At 34.8% G+C, this 21,027-nt stretch overlaps 2 protein-coding genes across 2 annotated transcripts; one reads left to right on the forward strand and one right to left on the reverse strand.

Annotated features, from left to right (window-relative positions):
- LOC18790078 (CASP-like protein 2C1) lies at positions 4,804-7,476 on the reverse strand. The gene is made up of 3 exons (XM_007223908.2): positions 7,264-7,476; positions 7,009-7,147; positions 4,804-5,166 (listed from the first exon to the last, which is right to left on the reverse strand). Exons 1-3 carry the CDS (start codon positions 7,416-7,418, stop codon positions 4,912-4,914), a joined length of 549 nt encoding a protein of 182 aa, XP_007223970.2. The 5' UTR covers positions 7,419-7,476; the 3' UTR covers positions 4,804-4,911.
- On the forward strand, positions 18,411-20,198 carry LOC18790379 (nicotianamine synthase). The gene has a single exon (XM_007227556.2). It carries the CDS (start codon positions 19,162-19,164, stop codon positions 20,014-20,016), a length of 855 nt encoding a protein of 284 aa, XP_007227618.1. The 5' UTR covers positions 18,411-19,161; the 3' UTR covers positions 20,017-20,198.

The following is a 21,027-nucleotide window of genomic DNA, read 5'->3' on the forward strand; positions in this document are numbered from 1 at the left end:
CAAAATAGTGAATTGGAATTGGAATTGGAATTGGAATTGGAATTGTATTACAACGCATCCAATTATAGGCCGCGGATTAAATAAATAAATATTTTAATGGGTGGGAGGAAGACTTTTGCGAGGATGAGAAGACATGATGGGATCTACCACTTATAGTTCACGAACACTCTCTGTTGTAGTAGAAAATTAATGTCAACATCCACTTTGACTACAGTTATGTGATGTGTGTTTAACTCGTAACCAACACTCTTTAGTCAGGGGTAGTCTATAGCTCACATCATTATAGACCACGGATGTATCAATGACTTATAATGAAGTTTTCTAGTAGTGACAACCAAAAAACAAAAGGGAAAATTTTGTAGTTGTACATTAAATGATCAACTATTAAGGTTTGATGTGCTTCGGTAATGTAATGCTATTTGAATATAAGTGATAATCTAAATTATAAGAGGGAGGCGGGTTTCTCTCTCTCACATACACACACACTACCAAGGTGTCATGTAATTTGACGGAACAGCAGTAAATATAAATTTAAAGATAATAATAATTCTCAATAGAATTGTTATAATCAAATACAATATCAAATCACATGAAATTAATGTAAATCAACAAACACAAATAGAAATACTGACAACTTTAGCAATTGAGGTTTGCAAGAATTGCAATATCCTAAAGACAGATTTTGCTCATGTCCTTGTGCTCGCAAGTCTATAGGAGTACATTTCCCATGATTCAACAATCGATAATCCTAAATTGAAGCACTTCAATTTAAAACTCTAGCAACCCAATTATATATTCGTACTCTCAAGGCACTTAAGAAGGAAACTTGAAGATTGATACTCTAACATAGCATGAGTGGAGAAAACTCCTTTCCAACACCACTTTGGAATGTCATATATCTTAGGTTTATATAGAACCTGGGTGACTTTTTTGGAATAGCAATGGTGGTTGTTCACTAATTGACGCCACCCATGCAAAAGGAAAGATGCAACTCCCTTACTTGAATTGCATCAGGTTTGTATGCTATGCGACTTTTCATATTTTAAACATAATAACTGTTTTCATTCACACATTAAATTTATAATATATAATTTTCAACACCTTAGACCATTAGTTTGCAAGTTAAGACTCTTTTTTATTAGGTTAGACCCATCAACATAATGTAATGCTATTTATGTAAGAAATCTGATGCGCTCTTGGCGAATTGGGAATTTTGCGAATGAAATTGCATCTTTGATTATTTCACATATTGATTGTTATGATCGATCTACATGAAACGAACTTTTTACAAAGCTTTTTTACTCAATGATCAATCTAATTGTTTACAACATAATCTAACAACTAACTCTCTTTAAAGAGCACAATGTTACATATTGGGCAGTGCTACTCATTTCACTTTATTATGAAACGAAAAAGTCATTTTGAGTTGTAGCCATCAAAATTGGACCACTAAAATTTTTCATTATAGATAATAACGCATTAGGAGACGAAGACTAGCATCACTTTGAGAGAGAGAGAGAGAGAGAGAGAGAGAGAGAGAGAGAGAGAGGAAAAAAATTCGAAGAGAAAATATGTGGATTCAATGCACGTTTTTAGTCTTTAGATGAGTTTTAAATGATGTAGCATGCTTAGAAAAATCTAAAGAGAACCAAACAAATGATCCAGCATGCATTAGTCTTAAAGTGTGACAACAATTAACTCATGCTTTTATGTTTTCATGCTCTAATTTTTGGACAACAAAAATCAGTTTCAACGACTCTATGAAATAGTGAATTAAGCGAAATTAGTGGAAAGAAACATGTTTAGATTGCACGACTCTACTCATGTATGCGTAGGTCAATGAATTTGACGCATCATGATAATAAAATGGTTAAAACTTTAGCGTACAATATGTAACTCTGGAATTCACCAAGAAAATATGAGGAAATCTCAAAGTTTATTAATAAATTAGAATAATAAAACATAACCTTTAGGGACTGACCTAGGATTTTAAAATGAGGTAGGCTAGATTTACCTTATTGAACTGTTAAATTTTTGGCTTATGGAATTGATCACACATATATAATTAAAAGGCCTATTTTACACCAATAATGCCAGCTAAGGTCTAACATAATGAACAAAAATGAATTAAGAGAAAAAAATTCATTAAAAAAAATTCAAAAATGAAAATTTATCATCACAAAGATAGAGTCAGATAGACACATGACAACTAGAGGTAACACTACAATTATCCAATTAGTTCAAATTAATATTTCTGCTATAAATGGGATTAACATTAAAACTAACTATAAGAAATAAATAAATAAACTCACCTGGGCTATAGCCCAGGTTGTATAAGTCATAGGACCGTCCCTGATAACCTTAGCCATGGGTAAAATCTGTTTAAATACTTCTAGAAATCCTAGGAATAAACAAGGAATTAAAATAAAAAAAATAACAAAGTTTCCAAAAACTGTAAAAACATTAAAACTAAATTTCAGGTTACTAAATGATCTTGGATGTCCGAAAAAGCTCATACCTTATGACAAAGCAATGAATTTTACTTGTGACGGCCTAATTCTGAGCTCGGAGCTCAAATCTATAGTTTGCCTTATTTATCTTTACACGCGCATCTCTGCAACTCCTCTTCAATTACTTCCTCTTCAATTACTTCCGTCGTATGTTCAACATCAGAATTAATTTGTTGTCAATTTAAGCAAATCATTGTGATAACTTCTTTGAGATAATGTTTCGCTTCTGCAACAAAAACAACACCACCACGTACTCTCAGCTTTAATCACCATAGTTTTTATTCAGATTTGATGTGTTTGAAATTAGTGGTGGACAAGTCTTGTTGGTTTCATGACAGTTAGAATTTCACACGCAATGGAAGCTTGGGGGACCCCACGGCCTTTTAACACAAGTTGATGGCTGAAACCCAATAATGTTTCAACACCCATACATTGGTGTCATGACCTCAAAGAGGGCTTTAAAGCGTTGTCATTATCTTAGTGGAATTCAATCTAAGGAACTGATACTGATCTCGAGTTTGGGGTTTTGAGGTCCATATGAACTAAGACTCTCCACGTGAAAGTGATGTTATAAAAGTTTGAATTAAATCATCAATCTGATTTTCACGGTTGTCTGGTTTCTAATGAAAATGAGATTTGTTTAACGACATGTGCACGTTGATGATGCCAAAATGTGTTAGCTTCAGTCAGATAGTTCCGATCCTGCTTGTAGTGATACATCAGGCACTCTCACCATGCAATACACAAAAAAATACAATTATGAAATTAGATTTGGCATGTTTACTTACAAGGTATATAGGGGAAGTCATGAATCGGGGAACTTATTAAGAATTTGGGAATAAGGAATTGGAATCGGATCAACTACTCTCTTTAGTTGATTTGATTAGTTTTGAGGGTATTTGATTACAGATTTTAGCATGAAACTCCCATCATTTTTTATCCCGTATATGTAAGTAAATGCAGGAAAAATAAAGAATTTATCATTCTAATATGTGTTAGTTTACACAAAGGAAGAAGGAATCAGAATGATTCCGATATGATGCTAGTTATTTGGTGTTCAATTGAATTTGAATTTTAGTCTTTGGCGTAAATATATTATTTAAAAATATATATATGTATGAACTTTTATGTGCATTCATAGATTTTAGGTTTTGTTAAGTAGCAGGACATGTGCCAATAATATGGACATATAGGAGAGAGAGCACAAGGAAAATAGGTGTGAATGTCACACTATTCCACGCTTGTTATAATATGGGTGGATGACAGTTGATATTTTTCCAATTTATGGTACATTAATGAATAAATACATGTGTCGTATCATAATATAAGTTGACTGTAACAGCATCTGACGGTGTGACGGTCACATCAAAAATTTAATTGAGGATATACTGTGGATTTGAATATCGAAAAAAGTGCTTAAGCAATACGTGGAGCACTCCGAAAGGGAGCAAGTATAGCAACATTGATCATAGAATAAAGAATACATAGTCTAGCCTCAGAATAAGAAAAAAGATGTGACAGAAAGTGAAGAAGTGGTATTGAAACTGAACCTACAACAACGCAATGAATCATGGTTGAAGCCTTCAGTGCTGAGATGAATTGACCCTGTGCGCTACGTCTATAGACAGACGAGGTGTATTAGAAATTGATACACCAGATAGTAAGAAGAGAAAAGTGAGTACAAATCTTCTGAATGTTAGAAGACCATCACAGAAAATATTGTCAGCTGTCGTATAATAAAAATAGAGAAAGGAAATACAATTCCCCTCGCATTCAGTAATTTATAGCACTTTTGAAATTTCAGTGGAGAGATGCCCAATTATTTATGGATTGGTTGACCCATCAGACTCGGGGCCTAAAATATGATGGCCTATGGGCTTATCAACCATATTATCTTGATCTGGGCTGCAGGCCCGGAAAGCTGCCCTCTGCAGTTCTTACCCAAAATCTAGTTTGAGGTGTGACCACAATTTTGAAGCTGTTTTAGATGTCCCCCCTAAAATCTCACCCCATAAATAACTTACTAATTTGCAGTTATTCTGTTTGGTATAGAGGTGGATATTAAAGGCCAACGGGGTCTAGCTCAGTGGAAAATGACATTAACTTGTAGATTAGTGGTCTTAAGTTCGAACCCCAAAAACACATTTTGTAGTCTTTGTGCGAGAAACTCTAATTTAGACTGTTTTTCTTGTATTAAAAATTAGAGATGAATATTAAAGTGATCAATAAAACTGTCACTCCCATTCTATTTGCTTCTCTTCTCGAATGTGTGCCTTCTCTTCTGACAAGTCTCTGCTTTATAAGCATCCATTGCTTTTGGTGTCAAAGCTTTATTTGATTTCATTAAATTTATTTCTAGATAAACATTCATAATTTATACAATATTTGCTTAGAAAACCTGTCACCCTCTGCCCTTTAACAAAAGGAATTGTTTTGGTGAGTAAAGCCTAAAGAGATTGAAGGCGCTGATGAGGGATATCCAAGCCATTAGGATACAGGCCACATACCCACATGCCAAAGCCCCACCAATTTGAAAGCAGAATCTTGTATATTTGTTGCACAACTTCATCCACTGAAAATCTTGTGCGCCTTTTATTGCTAGCACAGAAGCCTCAAGCGCAGCTGAGTTTGCTCCAAATGTCACGTACACAGCTACCTGTTTAGCAAATTATATGCAACAAGATGCAACAAGACGAATAGATGGTTAGTTTCATTTATTTACATGTTACAAATACAATATTACAGAGTGGGATTTTTTTAATTTTTTTTATAAATTTTTTGTTGACTCTATAATCGTTTCCCTCTCGAGAGTGGGATGCCACTACGGGCTAGGGTTGAGGGCTAACTTAATACGACTTCAAATAAATAATCACTTTAGTATCCTATTTAGTTATAAGCTCACAATAATAGACAATGACTTGTTTGAATAAGTAGAGGACCAAATCTAAGATTTATACCCTCACCTCACCCATCTTAACCAGTTGCCTTGGTTGGTTTCGGAAGGGAAGGCTAGTAATATGTAAAGTACAAAGAAGATTAGATTTCCATATACTCTGAATGCACATGTGGTTTATGTGGGATTGCAAGATAAGATACGCTAATAAATGTCTTAACAAACAGATGTACAAAGGGAAAAAGCTTGACTCCTTAAAATTAAAGAGGAGCTCCTCCTCAAATGTCAAAATAAATTGGTTGTCAAAACCCAATATAAAAAAAAGTTAAAGAAAAAACTAAATAGTTTTGATAAGTGTCAAAATTCCATTTATTTTGAAGAGCCAAACTTTGTCCTGTACAAAATATATGATTTAATATATATATTTTTTAATATCATGCATTCATACTTGCAAGTTAAATCGAAATCCCCCCTTAGTGTTAAGGAGTCAAGTTTTATCCTGAACAAAATATATGATTTAATATTATCTTAATATCATGCATCCATACTTATATTTATATAGCATATTACGATAGTATAGCTACGCAGTACATTTTGTATACTTGGTATAATATAAGTGGATATTAATTGATACTATTATCTAAAATGGAGGAAAATAAACTTTATCATCCACTCATATTATAGAAAGTGTACAAAATATACCATATGACCATGGTATTCTATAATTTCTCCCGAAAAAATAAGAACCGTATAAAAAAAATCAATTATTAATATCATGCATAAGTATATGCGCATGCAGTTGTCGGCAATCAAAAATACCTTGTATACTCAATAATTAATCAAACGGCTTAAAAGAAAAATAATCAATATCAAATCCATATCGTTGTCTCTTTCTCACCCTCGAACACTTCAAAATAAAAAACGAACCCCACATCCCAAAATATCACTAGTATACCTTTCATGGGATGGGAGCTCATATTTATCGGACTATTAATGTCACGAGAAAATACATTTAGTGCTGAATTTTTTTTTTGTTGAGTGTTCTTTATAGTTGGTGGTAATTGGTAGTTGGGAGAAGAGGGAGATGGGGTAGGCGCGAGAGAGAGACTAGGGAAGGAACATTGGGAAAACTTTCTCATCAAAGAGAGACGAATTAAATAAGACATCCTAAGTGTTGCTTGTCCTGGGACTGAAGAAATTTTTTTATGTTCCCGGCTGGTGTATCTGAAACATAAACAAAAGTTATTCTTGGAACTGGGAGTATTATTGTGTACAAAAGCAACAAAAAAGGAAAAAATAAAGATTGTGCAAGTGCATAAAATATAAGCCAGCTAAAAATTTAGTCCTAAGTTATCTTCAAATTTCTTTTAACAATACCTATAATTTTGGTTTTATCTATATGAAGGACTCATAAAAGACATGCAAATATGGGCATAGTCAAGTTGGCTAAAGTAAATGTGCACTCTAATCTGCACTCGAGTTCGAATCGCCCTCTTCGTAATTTAGATTAAATTAAAGTAGAATATCACTTGTATAAATAAAAATAAAAACTCATAAAAGACATCCAAAGACAGGCAAACTCTATACATGGGAAAGGGTAAATACCTGATCCAGCAAGAAGCAAAGCCAAGCTACGTATATGTTAGACCCTTTCAAGTTTTCTTTGCACCAAGCTGACTTTGAACACTTTCCAAGTTGAAGCAGATTGTAACCGGCAGCCACAGAAACAACATAAACCAAAACTCTTTCCAAAAAAAAAATCAAGTTTTGAACGTTAACGTACTTATAAGTAAGCAAGGAAGAAAATCGAAAGGCCAAATGTCAAAGAGAAAGAGCAAAGAGAGAAAAAAGGGAACTTACGAGAGGGACTTCAAATCTCTGAAGGTAGCTTTTCTATAAATGAAAATCAAATATTTGGTTTGAGAATCGAAACCTACTAAACATGCCGTAAGGACTAGGACTAAGACTGCACAAAGCCTTAGAAAAGCCTCCGTTTTCGCCGTCCCATGCTTCATTTTTCTTCTTCTTTTTTTCTTCTGGTCAATCTGTTCACAATATCCGTTCTTCTCAATGCTCCCATGACTATATTTATTGGAGAGGCTGCGTGGCATAATTGGGTTGGGAGCAACAAAAGTTGTGGACTAGCGGTAGGAAAATGTCCACGTTGTGCACAAAAGTGATGTACCCCACAGACTGAAAATAGTAAGTGAACTATTGATGCCTTTGGTTGAGCTGTTCAGATGAAGTCGGGTTACAAATACCTATATTTACGTATTAAACACTTTAGTTATTTTATTCAACATTCAATTAAAAAAACGTGGGATATTGGTATAAGGTGACCATCATGGTATACGCTTTTGGCTTGCATTACGGTTCAAAGTTCGAAAGTAAGTCATCTTATGCATGTTCAGGAATTGTATAGCATCCACCATTATCATGATTAGGGTGGTTGGGTACCCAACTTTCCCCCTTGCTAGCAAGACGCCTAATATTTTATAGGGTAATTATCAGTTGATTATTACGAAGTTGTTCGTGTTTTAGAATTCGATACAATAAGTTTTTTTTTTCTCAGTCGTATTCATAATGTTTAATTCCATATAATTTTCATATATCCGTTAGTTTGATTGTCATGTTCTCCATTAAATAGTGACGTGACAATCAATGGTATCACATGGAGTCACTTATACTTTACCACATGGACTAAGTAATGAAAATATATTTAGAAAGGGTCCTTGGGTTTACCTCAGTGGTTGAGGTGCTCCCCCCTTCCCCCATGACCCAACTTCAAATCCAAAAATATTTTTAGAAAATATTTATAAAAAACTAATAAAAATCACTTATTTTTTGTTTTAAAAAAAACACTCGCTCCCTTCAACTCCCATGGCATCAACACTATGGATGACAACGGGTCGGGTAGGGGCCGGGTATGACAAGACCATCCCCATCCCAGCACTCCATCCCCGCCTCCGTCCCCGAACCCATCCTCGTTTATTAGGTTTTGGGGAATCCCCGTCCCCGTCCTCAGGGACGGATCCAGGAATTTTCCTTGCAGGGGTCAACGTCTAAAAGGGTAAAAACTCTCGACCGTATTCTTCGCATGTCTCCCTGATCTCAACAAACCACAAAATCTGAATTAGTTTTTATACAAGAATTATATATGTATCATGAACTGTGATATTTTGTCGTGACAATTACATGTCAGATCATGGATGGATTCAGGAATTTTCCTTTCAGGAGTCAACGTTTAAAATGCTAAAAAATTTCTATACAAAATATATCCATAAATTTTTTTATATTAAAAAAACCCTTAATTTATTCAAACTAACAGTAACTCAAACTACCGGAACTTACCCATGGCCAAAAAAAAAAAAAAAAAAAAAAAAAAAAAAAAAAAAACCTCAACAACTAATCAAGAAAAACATCAATATTTATCCCTTAAAAATAAAACAATAAATTATCATTCATATATAATTCACTGAGAAAACAACATTACAAACCACATATTAAATCAATCCACCATATTTTTATTAACTATATTAACCAATCCACAAAAATAAAAACCTTATATTAAAATGCACAAAGATTCAACTCCTAAAGTAACAAACTTTAAACCTATCAACCTACTAAGAAATATTATAAACATTGCAGGACAGTCGGTGATGTAATTTATCTTGGTTACAACTATATCGATGTATTAAAAATATTGAAAAAAATAAAAGCAAGACAAAAACAAATTATAAAATTGAATGAGCTAAATAATAAAGAAAAATACATGAAGAGGAAAAAAATGTAAAATAAAAAGTAAACACAAAGAAAAGAGCAAAAGGAAAAAACTGAAATGAAAAAGAAGAGAAAAAGCAAGATTGGGAAAGAGAAAAAAAAATTGAAAACATAATAGCATATTGCGTTTGAAATGTCCAATGTATTGGGGATTGTGGGCTTTATCGGGTAGCAAGCTCCATTGCTTGCTGTTGCCCCTGTTTATTTTAATATGTTTATTTTAAAAAAAAATTTTAAAAACTTAAATGAAACGGTGTCGTTTCTCCATGAATCAAAAGACGAAAAAAAGGAAGCGCTCTGCGTGCAATGCTGCTTGCTGCGCTGAAGTTGAAGTTGCTGCAACCCTTTGAGGCATTTCCTCGAACAGATGGCGGGCATGAATTGCCCAGCCATCCAGCCATTGCAGGGGTCAATTTTTCTTCCTCTAGTGGCGGATTCTGGAGTTGCAGGGGTCAATTGACCACCCTTGCTCCTCTGTGGATCCGTCCCTGCCCGTCCTCGTCGGGGGACTATTCCCCATACCCGCCCTGAATCTCCAATTTTTTTGCATATAAAAAATATTTATCATACATTTTAACATTAAGTTTCATATTAACTTATCATTCAACACATCCAAATTAACTATAAAGTTCAACTCAACTATTCAAAATCACATCAGTATAAAATTCCATAGAAAATTAGGAAGAATTAGGAGAGGGAAGTTGACTTAGGGTCAAACATAAATATTATAATTATTTATTTATTTATTTAAAGATAAACATATATAATTTCTGGTCGGGTTCAGGGATGGGGATGCCAATACCATCCCCTCCTCATATCCGTCGGGGATTTTTCAAGTTCGGGGATCCTAGTACCCGATACCCATTTAACCCCGAAATCTCCCTCCGTTAAGTCGGGGACCCGCCCGTAAGGGGATTTTTGCCATCCCTAATCAACACCTTGCACCTCCCATTTTTGCACCCTAAACCCAACCCACACCCATGACCCATCCACATCCACCACCACTCCACCAACCCTACCCATGAACCCATCCACCATCCGTACCCACAAACCCCAAACCCCAAATCCACTTCACCGGCTCCTTCCCTACCCCAAAAACCAAGCCATCCCCTCTGTAGCTTGCAAAAATTAAAAGAAATTTTACTCCTTTCACAAAATTGAGTAAGAAATTAACGCAAATTCATGGAAGAATTAGTAATTGCATCGGTCTTTGGAGGCAAAATCTAGAATCGAACCATAATGATCTTCGCGTTCTCCATCCTCCTTGGCCCACTAGCGTCGTTACTCGCCTTCTTCTCGAAAACAAGTCCCTACAATGTGTTGACGTGAGTCTCCTAATTATTCAAGGAGATTTATTTCCTTGATTAATTAAGGGATTTACTTTCCTATTTTTATATAGTTGATAAATCATTGTATAATTAGGAGATACTTTCCTAATTCTTTACTGTATCTAATTCCTTGTAAAGCACTCTGTAAACTCTTATATATATATCCTTATGGAGAAAAATAAAGTTAACCTAATACATTCAAACCATATTCATATTTTTAGCACAATGTCTCAATATTGTCAATGGATATTCTTCACAATCTTGATATCCTTTAGGTCCACCACTTATGGCTTCATGGGTCCGCCATTGAGAGCACGATGTCGACAACAAGCAGTGCGAGCGGAGTCTAATACTGGCTCACTCACTACCTTACTGTTGAGCGATGTGCTTGCTAACTTGACCAGCGAATCGCGGTCTGTGAGCTTGATAGGGATGACCATGGTAATTTCCTCCTCCAATTATGATTTTTGGGTTTTGGGGCTAGCTTGGTTAGCAGGTTTATGGGTACGGATGGTGCGGTGGTGGGTTGGGTTGTGGGTAGAGTGGGGGTGAAGTGGATGGGTGTGGGTTGGTTTTGTGGTGCAGAGGTGGGAGATGCAGGGCATTGATGCTAGGGATGGGCACTCAAATCGGTGAATCGGAAATTAGAGCCGAACCGCACCGAACCAAACCGGGAAAAAATTAAGTTGACCAAAAAGTCAACAACCGGTCAAAAATCGAACTGGACCGGTTCCAGATTCGATTCCATGTCTTCAAAAATCGGACCAGGCCAAACCGAACCGGTCAAATTAAAAAAATATATAATTTCAATATATATTTATATTTAATGCTATATTTTTAATTTCACTAAAAAAAACTAATATTTATCCAAGTTCAATTTCAAAATATCTCTCTTTTTTAACTTTAATATTTATTTTTATATAAAATTGAATAATTTGTTAATTTTCAAGTAAAATAATAATATTTTCAGTTGAGAATTGTATTAAAAAATAATTTTTATAATCCGATTCCAAACCGGACAGTTTTGAATTTTTTATTATTAAAACCGAACCGAACCAAACTTGATGAATAGTACCGGATCGATTCTAATTTGAAGCAAAAACCAGTCCAAACCGAACTGTGTCCACCCCTAATTGATGCCACGGGAGGTGACGGGGGAGAAAGTGAATTTTTATTTTTATTTTTTTAAAGTGATTTTTATTAGTTTAATTTTTTTGAAATTTTTTTCATTACTTAGTTCACGTGGAAAAATATAGGTGAGTCCATATGACATCATTAATTGTCACATCATTATTTAACAGTCAAACTAACGAATGTATGAAATTGATACAAAATTACACACGTTATGAATGCAACTGAGACGAAAAAGACTTATTGTATCGATCTCTAAAACACGAACAACTTCGTAATAGTGGACTGATAATTACCCTATTTTATATTTACAAGTTGCAACCATTCGAATCTCAAGTTGCCTTGCAACTGTCCCATCTTTTATCAAGTCATCTATTGTTGTCCTTAAATGATATACGTACAGTTAATAGTTCATACCCAGAAGGGAAACAAAACGGTGTTTATCTACACAACCTACCGGTGTACATTTACCACCATACGTCTTTACCCTTTAGGAAACTTTTCGAAACTCATTTAGAAAGTTTTTTGACTTCATAAAACTTCTTTGACAATGATGAAAATATGTATGATTGTGAAGGGCAAAGCAGCTTCAATGGTAAGATTGAAATGATTCAAGATTTTGATTGTTCATAATCATACCCCACGTTGTAAGATATATGTTGCTAGCTACAACAAGTCTGTCATTTTCATGCATCAATACGATTTGAAACATGACAATGTTGCCCTGCCTCGTGCTCAACCATCTTAATTAATTGTCACGTTTCAAATCGTATTGATGCATGAAATGTCAGCCATTAAGAGTTGGCTATAAACACAATTAAGAGTTGATTATTGTGCTCTCTAAATGTCAGCCATTCAAGTGCTGAAGAACTCTGCTTATAATTACCCGAGTGGAGCATTGGCAATTGGTAGTTGCTGTGTTCTAGTTGTCTCCACTGTGATGTTATCTTGTAGGGCCATCGGGCTCTAATTTGTCTTAGTTGTTTTTAGAGTTTTTGACCTTCTTGTATCTGTTTGGCTAATAATATTGGTTGTCAAAACCCAATATTAAAAAAAGTTAAAGAAATTCCAATATTTATAAAAATAAAAAAAAACTAAATAGTTTTGACAAGTGCCAAAATTTCATTTATTTTGAGTAGCCAAACTTTGTCCTATACAAAATATATGATTTAATATTTTTTTAAATATCATGCATTCATACTTGCAGGTTAAATCGAAATTTCCCCTTAGTGTTAAGGAGTTAAGTTTTGTCCTGTGCAAAATATATGATTTAATATTCTCTTAATATCATGCATACTTACATTCATATAGTATATACTACGGTAATATAGTCACGTGGTATATTTTGTATACTTATTATAATATAAGTGGATATTTATTGATATTATTCTCTAAAAGAGGGGAAAATAAACTTTATCGTCCACTCATACACGTATATAAAATATATCATGTAACCGTATTACTGTAATATTCTATAATTTCTTCAACAATAAAAAACCGTATAAAAAAATCAATTATTAATATCATGCATAAATATATGCGTATGCAGTTATCGGCAATCAGAAATACCTTGTATACTCAATAATTAATCAAACGGCTTAAAAGAAAATTCAATGTCAAATCCATATCATTGTCTCTTTCTCACCCTCGGACACTTCCACAAAAAAAAAAAGGAACCCCGCACCCCCAAAATATCACTAGTATACCTTTCATGGGATGGGAGCTCATATTTATTGGACTAGTAATGTCACGAGAGAGTACATTTAGTGCTGAATTTTTTTTGTTGAGTGTTCTTTATAGTTGGTAGTGGTGGTTGGGACAGGAGGGAGATGGGGTAGGCGCCAGAGAGAGACTAGGGAAGGACCATTGAGAAAACTTTCTCATCAAAGAGAGACGAATTAAATAAGGCATCCTAAGTGTTGTTTGGTCCTGGGACCAGAGAAATTTTTTTATGTTCCTGATTGGTGTATCCGAAACATATACAAAAATTATTTTTAGAATTGGGAGTACTACTGTGTACAAAAAGAACAAAAAGAGGAAGAAATAAAGATTGTGCAAGTGCATAAAATATAAGCTAGTGAAAAATTTAATCCTAACTTATCTTTCAACTTCCAAAAAAAAAGAAAAAACAGTTGTCTTCAAATTTCTTTTAACAGTACCCATAATCTTACTTCTATCTATATAAAGAACTTATGAAAATCACATATTTGGTTTGAGAATCAAAATCTGTTGGCGTGACTTATGGACCATTAAAATTTCCTTGTATTATAAATATGACCTCCTATAATACAAGGAGAATAATACACATAAAATTCCCACAAACAAATATTTTCTCCTAGTTTTCATATTTTACATGGTATCAAAGTGGCGATCTTGGAATTGCTTACTCTAGTTTCCAACCCCCGCCGCCGTTATGGGGGTTGATGATTTCGACTCCGAGTTGAGTGCCCAGGTGGCTCAGCTCCTACAGATGCAGACTTCGACCTCAAACCCGATTCTGAATCAGGATCCTATTTTGATGACCCTGACTCCAACTACAATGATGACCTCGACTACGAAGACGATGACCTCGACTCCGATGATGACCCGACCTTGAATCTGTCTATGATTCATACCCAGATCCCGGCTTTAACTCCAACCCTGACTCAAGCTCAAATCTCGATCTGGATTCCTACTAAACTTGTATCTTATGCATCTTGTACTGCACAATTTATGACTTCCCAACTAACGACCCCAACACATGGACGAGATTGCGCATACTGCGATGATTCGAGACACACTCGTAAGGCTTGTTTTAAATTGCATGGCTACCCCGAATGGTGGGTTACTTTCAAAGATCGAACACAACCCGATACGACCCATAATGATACTGGTTATGGATTCCATACTTCGGATTAGAGTGATTTCACGAGCTGGATAATTGATTTCGGTGCAACTGATCATATGACATTTGATCTTGATGATTTTCTGAATACTACCCAATCCCGACGAACTTGTATTGCTAACGCCAATGGAGTTATTTATCCTGTGACAAGGGTTGGCACTGTTGCACTCTCATCCTCTATTTCATTGTCTAATACTTTGCTTGTTTCATATTTATCCAATAAATTGATGTCAGTCAGTCAGCTTACTGAATAATTGAATTGTTGTGTACTCATTTATCCGAGTTTTTGTTTGCTTCAGGATATTCACACTAAGGAGATTCTTGGTCGTGCTACTAAGAGAAGGGGGCTATATTATGTAGATGAATACAATCCCGGCATGGCTAACTAGGGGTGGGCACGGTTCGGTTTGGACAGGTTTTTGCCTCAAATTAGAACCGATCCAATACTATTCATCCGGTTTGGTTCGGTTCGGTTTTAATAAAAAAAATTTCAAAAACTGTTCGGTTCGGTTTGAACCGGTTCCGGTCCGGTTCCGGTTCGGTTTGGAACCGGATTATAAAAATTATTTTTTAAAATTATTTTTTAATACAATTCTCAACTGAAATATTATTTTTTTACTTGAAAATTAACAAATTATTCAATTTCATATAAAAAATAAATATTAAAGTTAGAAAAGAGAGATATTTTGACATTGAACTTGGATAAATATTAAGTTTTTTTTAGTGAAATTAAAAATATAGCATTAAATATAAATATATATTGAAATTATATATATTGTTAGTTTCACCGGTTCGGTTCGGTCCGGTTCGGTTTTTGAAGACATGGAACCGGATCCGGAACCGGTCCAAACCGGTCCGGTTCGATTTTTGACCGATTTTTGACTTTTTGGTCAACTCGGTTTTTTTTCGGTTTGGTTCGGTGCGGTTCGGTTTGGATTTTCGGTTCGCCGGTTTGAGTGCCCACCCCTATGGCTAACAGTGTGACGCGTCTCTTTGATAGCAAACAAAAGCAAATCTGGTTGTGACATTGTCAATTAGGATATCCGTCTTTTAGTTATATGAAGCATCTTATACCAGATTTATTCTCAAGTTTCAAGGACTTCGACTTCACATGTGATACTTGTATTTTGACTAAGAGTCACCGCGTGCCCTATCCGTTGAGTACGAATAAGTGTACTACTCCATTTAAGTTAATTCACTATGATGTCTGGAGACCTTTACCTATCCGTTGAGTATGAAAATAAATTTTATGGTTCACTCATATTATAACACATATATAAAATGTACCATGTAACTACACTAGCATAGTATTCTATAATTTTTTCTAAAAAAACAAGAACTGTATAAATAAAAAATCAATTATTAATATCATGTATAAGTATATGCGCATGCAGTTCTCGGCAATTAGAAATACCTTGTATACTCAATAATTAATCAAACGGCTTAAAAGAAAAAATCAATGTCAAATCCATATCATTGTCTCTTTCTCACCCTCGGACACTTCCAAATAAAAAACGAACCCCACATCCCAAAATATCACTAGTATACCTTTCATGGAATATGGGAGCTCATATTTATCGGACTAGTAATGTCACGAGAAAATACATTTAATGCTGAATTTTTTTTGTTGAGTGTTCTTTATAGTTGGTAGTTGGTTGTTGGAGAGGAGGGAGATGGGGTAGGCGCCACAGAGAGACTAGGGAAGGACCATTGGGAAAACTTTCTCATCAAAGAGAGACGAATTAAAATAAGACATCCTAAGTGTTGATGGTCCTGGGACTAGAGAAATTTTTTTATGTTCTTGGTTAGTGTATCCGAAACATATTCCAAAACTAGCTAAAAATTTAATCCTAAGTTATCTTTCAAATTCCAGAAGGAAAAAAAAAAAGTTATCTTCAAATTTCTTTTAACAATACTCATAATCTTGGTTTTATTTATATGAAGAACTCATAAAAGACATTCAGATATGGACTTAGTCAAGTTGGTTAAAGTAGATGTGCTCTTCACTCTGCACTCAAGTTCAAATCGCTCTCTCCGTAATTTCGATTAAATTAAAGTAGAATATCGCTTGTATAAAAAATAAAAATAAAAACTCATGAAAGACATCCAAAGAGAGACAAACTCTATACATGGGAAAAGGTAAATACCTGATCCAGCAAGAACCAAAGCCAAGCTATGTATGTGTTGGACCCTTTCAAGTTTTCTTTGTACCAATTTGACTTTGAACACTTTCCAAGTTGAAGCAGATTGTAACCGGCAGCCACATTAATTCCAAAGGACTTCTATCTTAGGTAATTTCAAATTCATTCTAATATACTATATCTTGTAATTTTAACACATTCACTCTAGTGTTTTCTAATTTTTTTTTTATAAATTATATAAAAAATTTAGTCTCATTGTCAAATTCAAATCATTTTTTTGAAATAACTCCATCAAAATAGGGCGTATTCACAAGAAATTTTGTGTTTGAATCCCTTTCTTGCAATATGTTTGTCTAAAATGTATTAATATTTGTGAAAATACAACAGCTGAAATTTGATTTCGCAAATGAAAACAACAATTTAGTTATTTCTAATCATACTGCCAAAACAATAAATTTCATAGTAATAGAATAGTTTGGTGTGAGACAGTGAGATTCATTCCTTAAAAAAAAAAAAAAAAAAAAAAAAAGATAGTGAGATTCATAATTAACCCTGAAAAGACCCAATATGTCAATATCGACCCATTGTTTAACCTGGCTGGCATGGGCTGCACGGCTAAGTCAAGTTTCAGTGACTTGATCCAGCATCAAAGCCCAATCCGCTTAATCCAGTTTCAGCCTCTGTGTTTTTTTTTTGGCAATATATTTTGCAATAACATTTGTAGGAGAAAAATGAAGTAATTGTTAAACTTACTTATTTAATTGCAAACATACAAAAAGCAAAAAGAATAATAAAATTATAAAATGGAAAAAGAACAACAAGACACATGTCTAATTAAGATTGGTAGTAGGGCTGGTTCCACGAGTTTGACTGATTGGTCTTTTCTCTGGCCTCAAATTCAACTACTTGATTTGTTTTTTTCTTTTTTGTTTGTGAAAGTTTGAAAGGGGGAGAGGAAATGTGTTGTTGGGATTCGTACTTGAGATTAGTGATGTGCAGGCAAATGCTCTTATGAGTGAGCTATGAATCATTGGTACTGCTTGATTAGTCTTAAATCTCTTTTTTTTTTTTTTAACCTCTGCTCAAAATCTACCACATTGAGCTAAAATCATACATAGGAAAATTCAAGGTTTTCAAGTCTTTCAAATGTAGTTTATTAATTTTATATGAATTATGATTGAATTAACACATTAGTTAACTGTAAGTATGAGTTGAACGATGTTCGTAGAGTGTTTTGACTATAAACACGACCTTAATTGTTGAACACAGATGTTTAAGGAGTATCCAAGAAATGTCTGAGTGTCCGAGTATCTGACACTCCAACTTAATAGAGTGTCCGTGCAACATAGCTTGTACTCATACATATTTGACTGGTTCTTAAATAATTCGTTGCCAATTAATAATTGCTATTACAGCTGCGGGGTTTTTTATTTAACTTTTGTAATTATATCTGGCAACAAGTAGTCAAAATATTATATTTTGGGTAGAAATGACCAAATATCTATAGAATTTTTTTTTTCTTCTGTAAGCATGTAAATAAGATATCTTTAAAATTTGGACATACAATTAATTTGACCCTCCAGGAGATTGTCTCTCAGGCATTTCCCATGCCTCTTTCAACCTCAATAAGCTCTGATTCTAAATTCCGTTCACATTCAATTTCAAGTGTGAACATGAAAGAGTTATAGGATCTGTTGCTTTACTTCATTATATATCCATTCATGGAAGAACACGCGTGTGGAAGGAATCTCCTTTACTTCATTATATATCCAAACCAATAATATTTTGGATTTGATGGCACATGCACTCTCACAAATTTAATAAAGGTGGAGGTGGTGTGTGATCATCCTTTTATTTTATTTTATTTTATTTTTTATAAGTGATAATATTACTTACGGGGAGGGGTTTCTCTCTTACATATACAATCAAGATGTTATGGGGGTTTGAACCTGAGACCTCTAATAAGTAAGTGAAGACCCCTTTCCACTTAACTAGGTCCCATTGACGTGTGATCATCCAATTTCATATATAAGATTTGATACAATTTTATTTCTTTTTTAATATGCTAGCACTCGACGCACACACGATGCAATTTTTTTAAAGAAGAAATTTAATTGAGGAGAAAATTCTAAATTGGGACCTATGTTATGTTTCAATATTAGAAGAAAAAAAAAAGTCACATATTTGTATAAAAGGATTCTTACAGAATGTCTGTTTATATTATTTTCTCATCTAAAAAAAGAAAATATTGGCGGAAGAAAAGTTCAGCATTTGATGTGTATGTATATATATATAACCTATATGAAACAAACCAAGATCCTATGGCATGAAGCACCCCGTTTGAGTTGACCATATCTAGAGATTTTTAAACGTAGCATATGCAATCCAAATTCTGAATTCCTATAAATACATGGAAAAGCCTTTCCACAAGACCCAAACCAGAGCTTCTATACATATACTCCAATCTAAACGACAACGTGTTCACTAATCACCAATGGCTTCCTTCCAAATCTCCAACTCGGAAACCCAAATTCCTGCCCAGCTTCTCATAGCTCGCATTACACAACTTCATTCAAGCATTTCCAAACTTGACTCTCTTCGACCTTCAAAGCAAGTCAATGCCCTCTTCTCTCAGCTGGTCAAATTATGCATTCTTCCATGTGACATAGATATCATGGACTTGTCCAAAGAAGCCCAAGTTATGCGTGAGAGTCTCATGAATCTTTGTGGCCGAGCCGAGGGCTTTTTGGAGCTTGAATTCGCCACACTCCTTGTGAGTGTTCCTCAACCTCTAAACAATCTCAATCTCTTCCCTTATTACAGTAACTATGTCCTCCTGGCCAACTTAGAGCACAAGATTCTCCTCGACAATGGGTTGGTGCATCCACACAAGGTAGCCTTTGTTGGGTCGGGGCCGATGCCTCTCACTTCCATGATAATGGCTACTCATCACATGAAATCCACTAATTTTGACAACTTTGACATTGATGAGAAGGCGAACGATGTAGCTCGAAAAATTGTTGCTTCAGACGCTGAGCTAGCAAAGAGGATGAAGTTTGAGACACATGATGTAATGAAACTTAGAGAGAGGCTTGGAGAATATGACTGCATATTTTTGGCTGCCTTGGTGGGCATGAAAAAGGAAGAGAAGATAAAGATTCTTGGGCATATTGGGAAGTACATGAAGGAGGGAAGCGTTTTGCTTGTGAGGAGTGCAAAAGGGGCAAGAGCATTTTTGTACCCTGTTGTTGAGGAGCATGACTTGCTGGGATTTGAGCTTCTTACAATCTTCCATCCAAATAATGAAGTTGTCAACTCGGTTGTTCTTGTGCGCAAGCCTACCTTCTAGGTTATCTTCTGTTTGGAAATTACCGGTGTGTGTGATGATGTCTTTCTGTTTTCTACGTGTTGACAATAAATTGAGAGCTTACTTCCTCTTGTTCTGTTGGTTTTTGTAAACAAGGGCGTGCTAGCTCTTATATATATATGAAGAAACAAGTGATCTTAGTACAAATTACATTCTCATCCTAATAATCATTCTATGATCATGAATATCATTCTTTTTTTTTCTTTTTTTTTTGCAGTGGATTCCTGAACATGCTATAATCGGTAGCCTTCCTTAAAAAAAACATATCAATTGTTATACAATTACAATATGTTGGGGAATAGCGGCTCGAATTACTGGTCTATGGTGTGGATATACTCGGTGACCGGTTATAGTTAATGAGCGATCCATCGGCCTACCATAGAATGTGTCACTCTAGGTGTAAGGCAACAAGTAGACCTCAGTGGTTCAGGTATTTCTTATTTGTATTTTGAGTTCTGTTAGTGTATGCTTTAAGTTTTCTTACTCCAAAAGGCTTGGATGACTCTTTCTAGTGGAACTAGGGTTTGATATGAGTGTACAAATATATCCTTAAGTGGTTCCTTCTGACGTAGGGTGTAACTTAAGTAATCCATGTTACAATATATAACCTTTAGGATGTGAGCTTTCTGGTCAATGAAGATTCTTTGTTGAGAAGGGTAGATTACTTGAGTGATAGGACCCGCTTTGGATTTTTTCTTGGAATCCGTGACGAACTCTGTGTCTGTCCAACACCTCGCAAATGTCTGGCCTACTTTATCAGAATACTCCTAGCCTTGTTTAAAACAAGCATTCTGCCAAGATTCCGACAGGGTTTCCCCTGTAACTAGAACATTTCCCCCAAATATTAACATATAGAAAACTCAATGATTTAATCCCAACAATCCAACATACATAGTTTCAACGCAAATCAAAATCCTATCCAAGTAATAATGGCCGCAAGCCCTCAACACAACTCTAACATGGACAATATCCAGAGCAATTAATTTAAGATTA

Source organism: Prunus persica, chromosome G1 (genome assembly GCF_000346465.2).
Source record: "Prunus persica cultivar Lovell chromosome G1, Prunus_persica_NCBIv2, whole genome shotgun sequence".
Classification (NCBI taxonomy): domain Eukaryota; kingdom Viridiplantae; phylum Streptophyta; class Magnoliopsida; order Rosales; family Rosaceae; genus Prunus; species Prunus persica.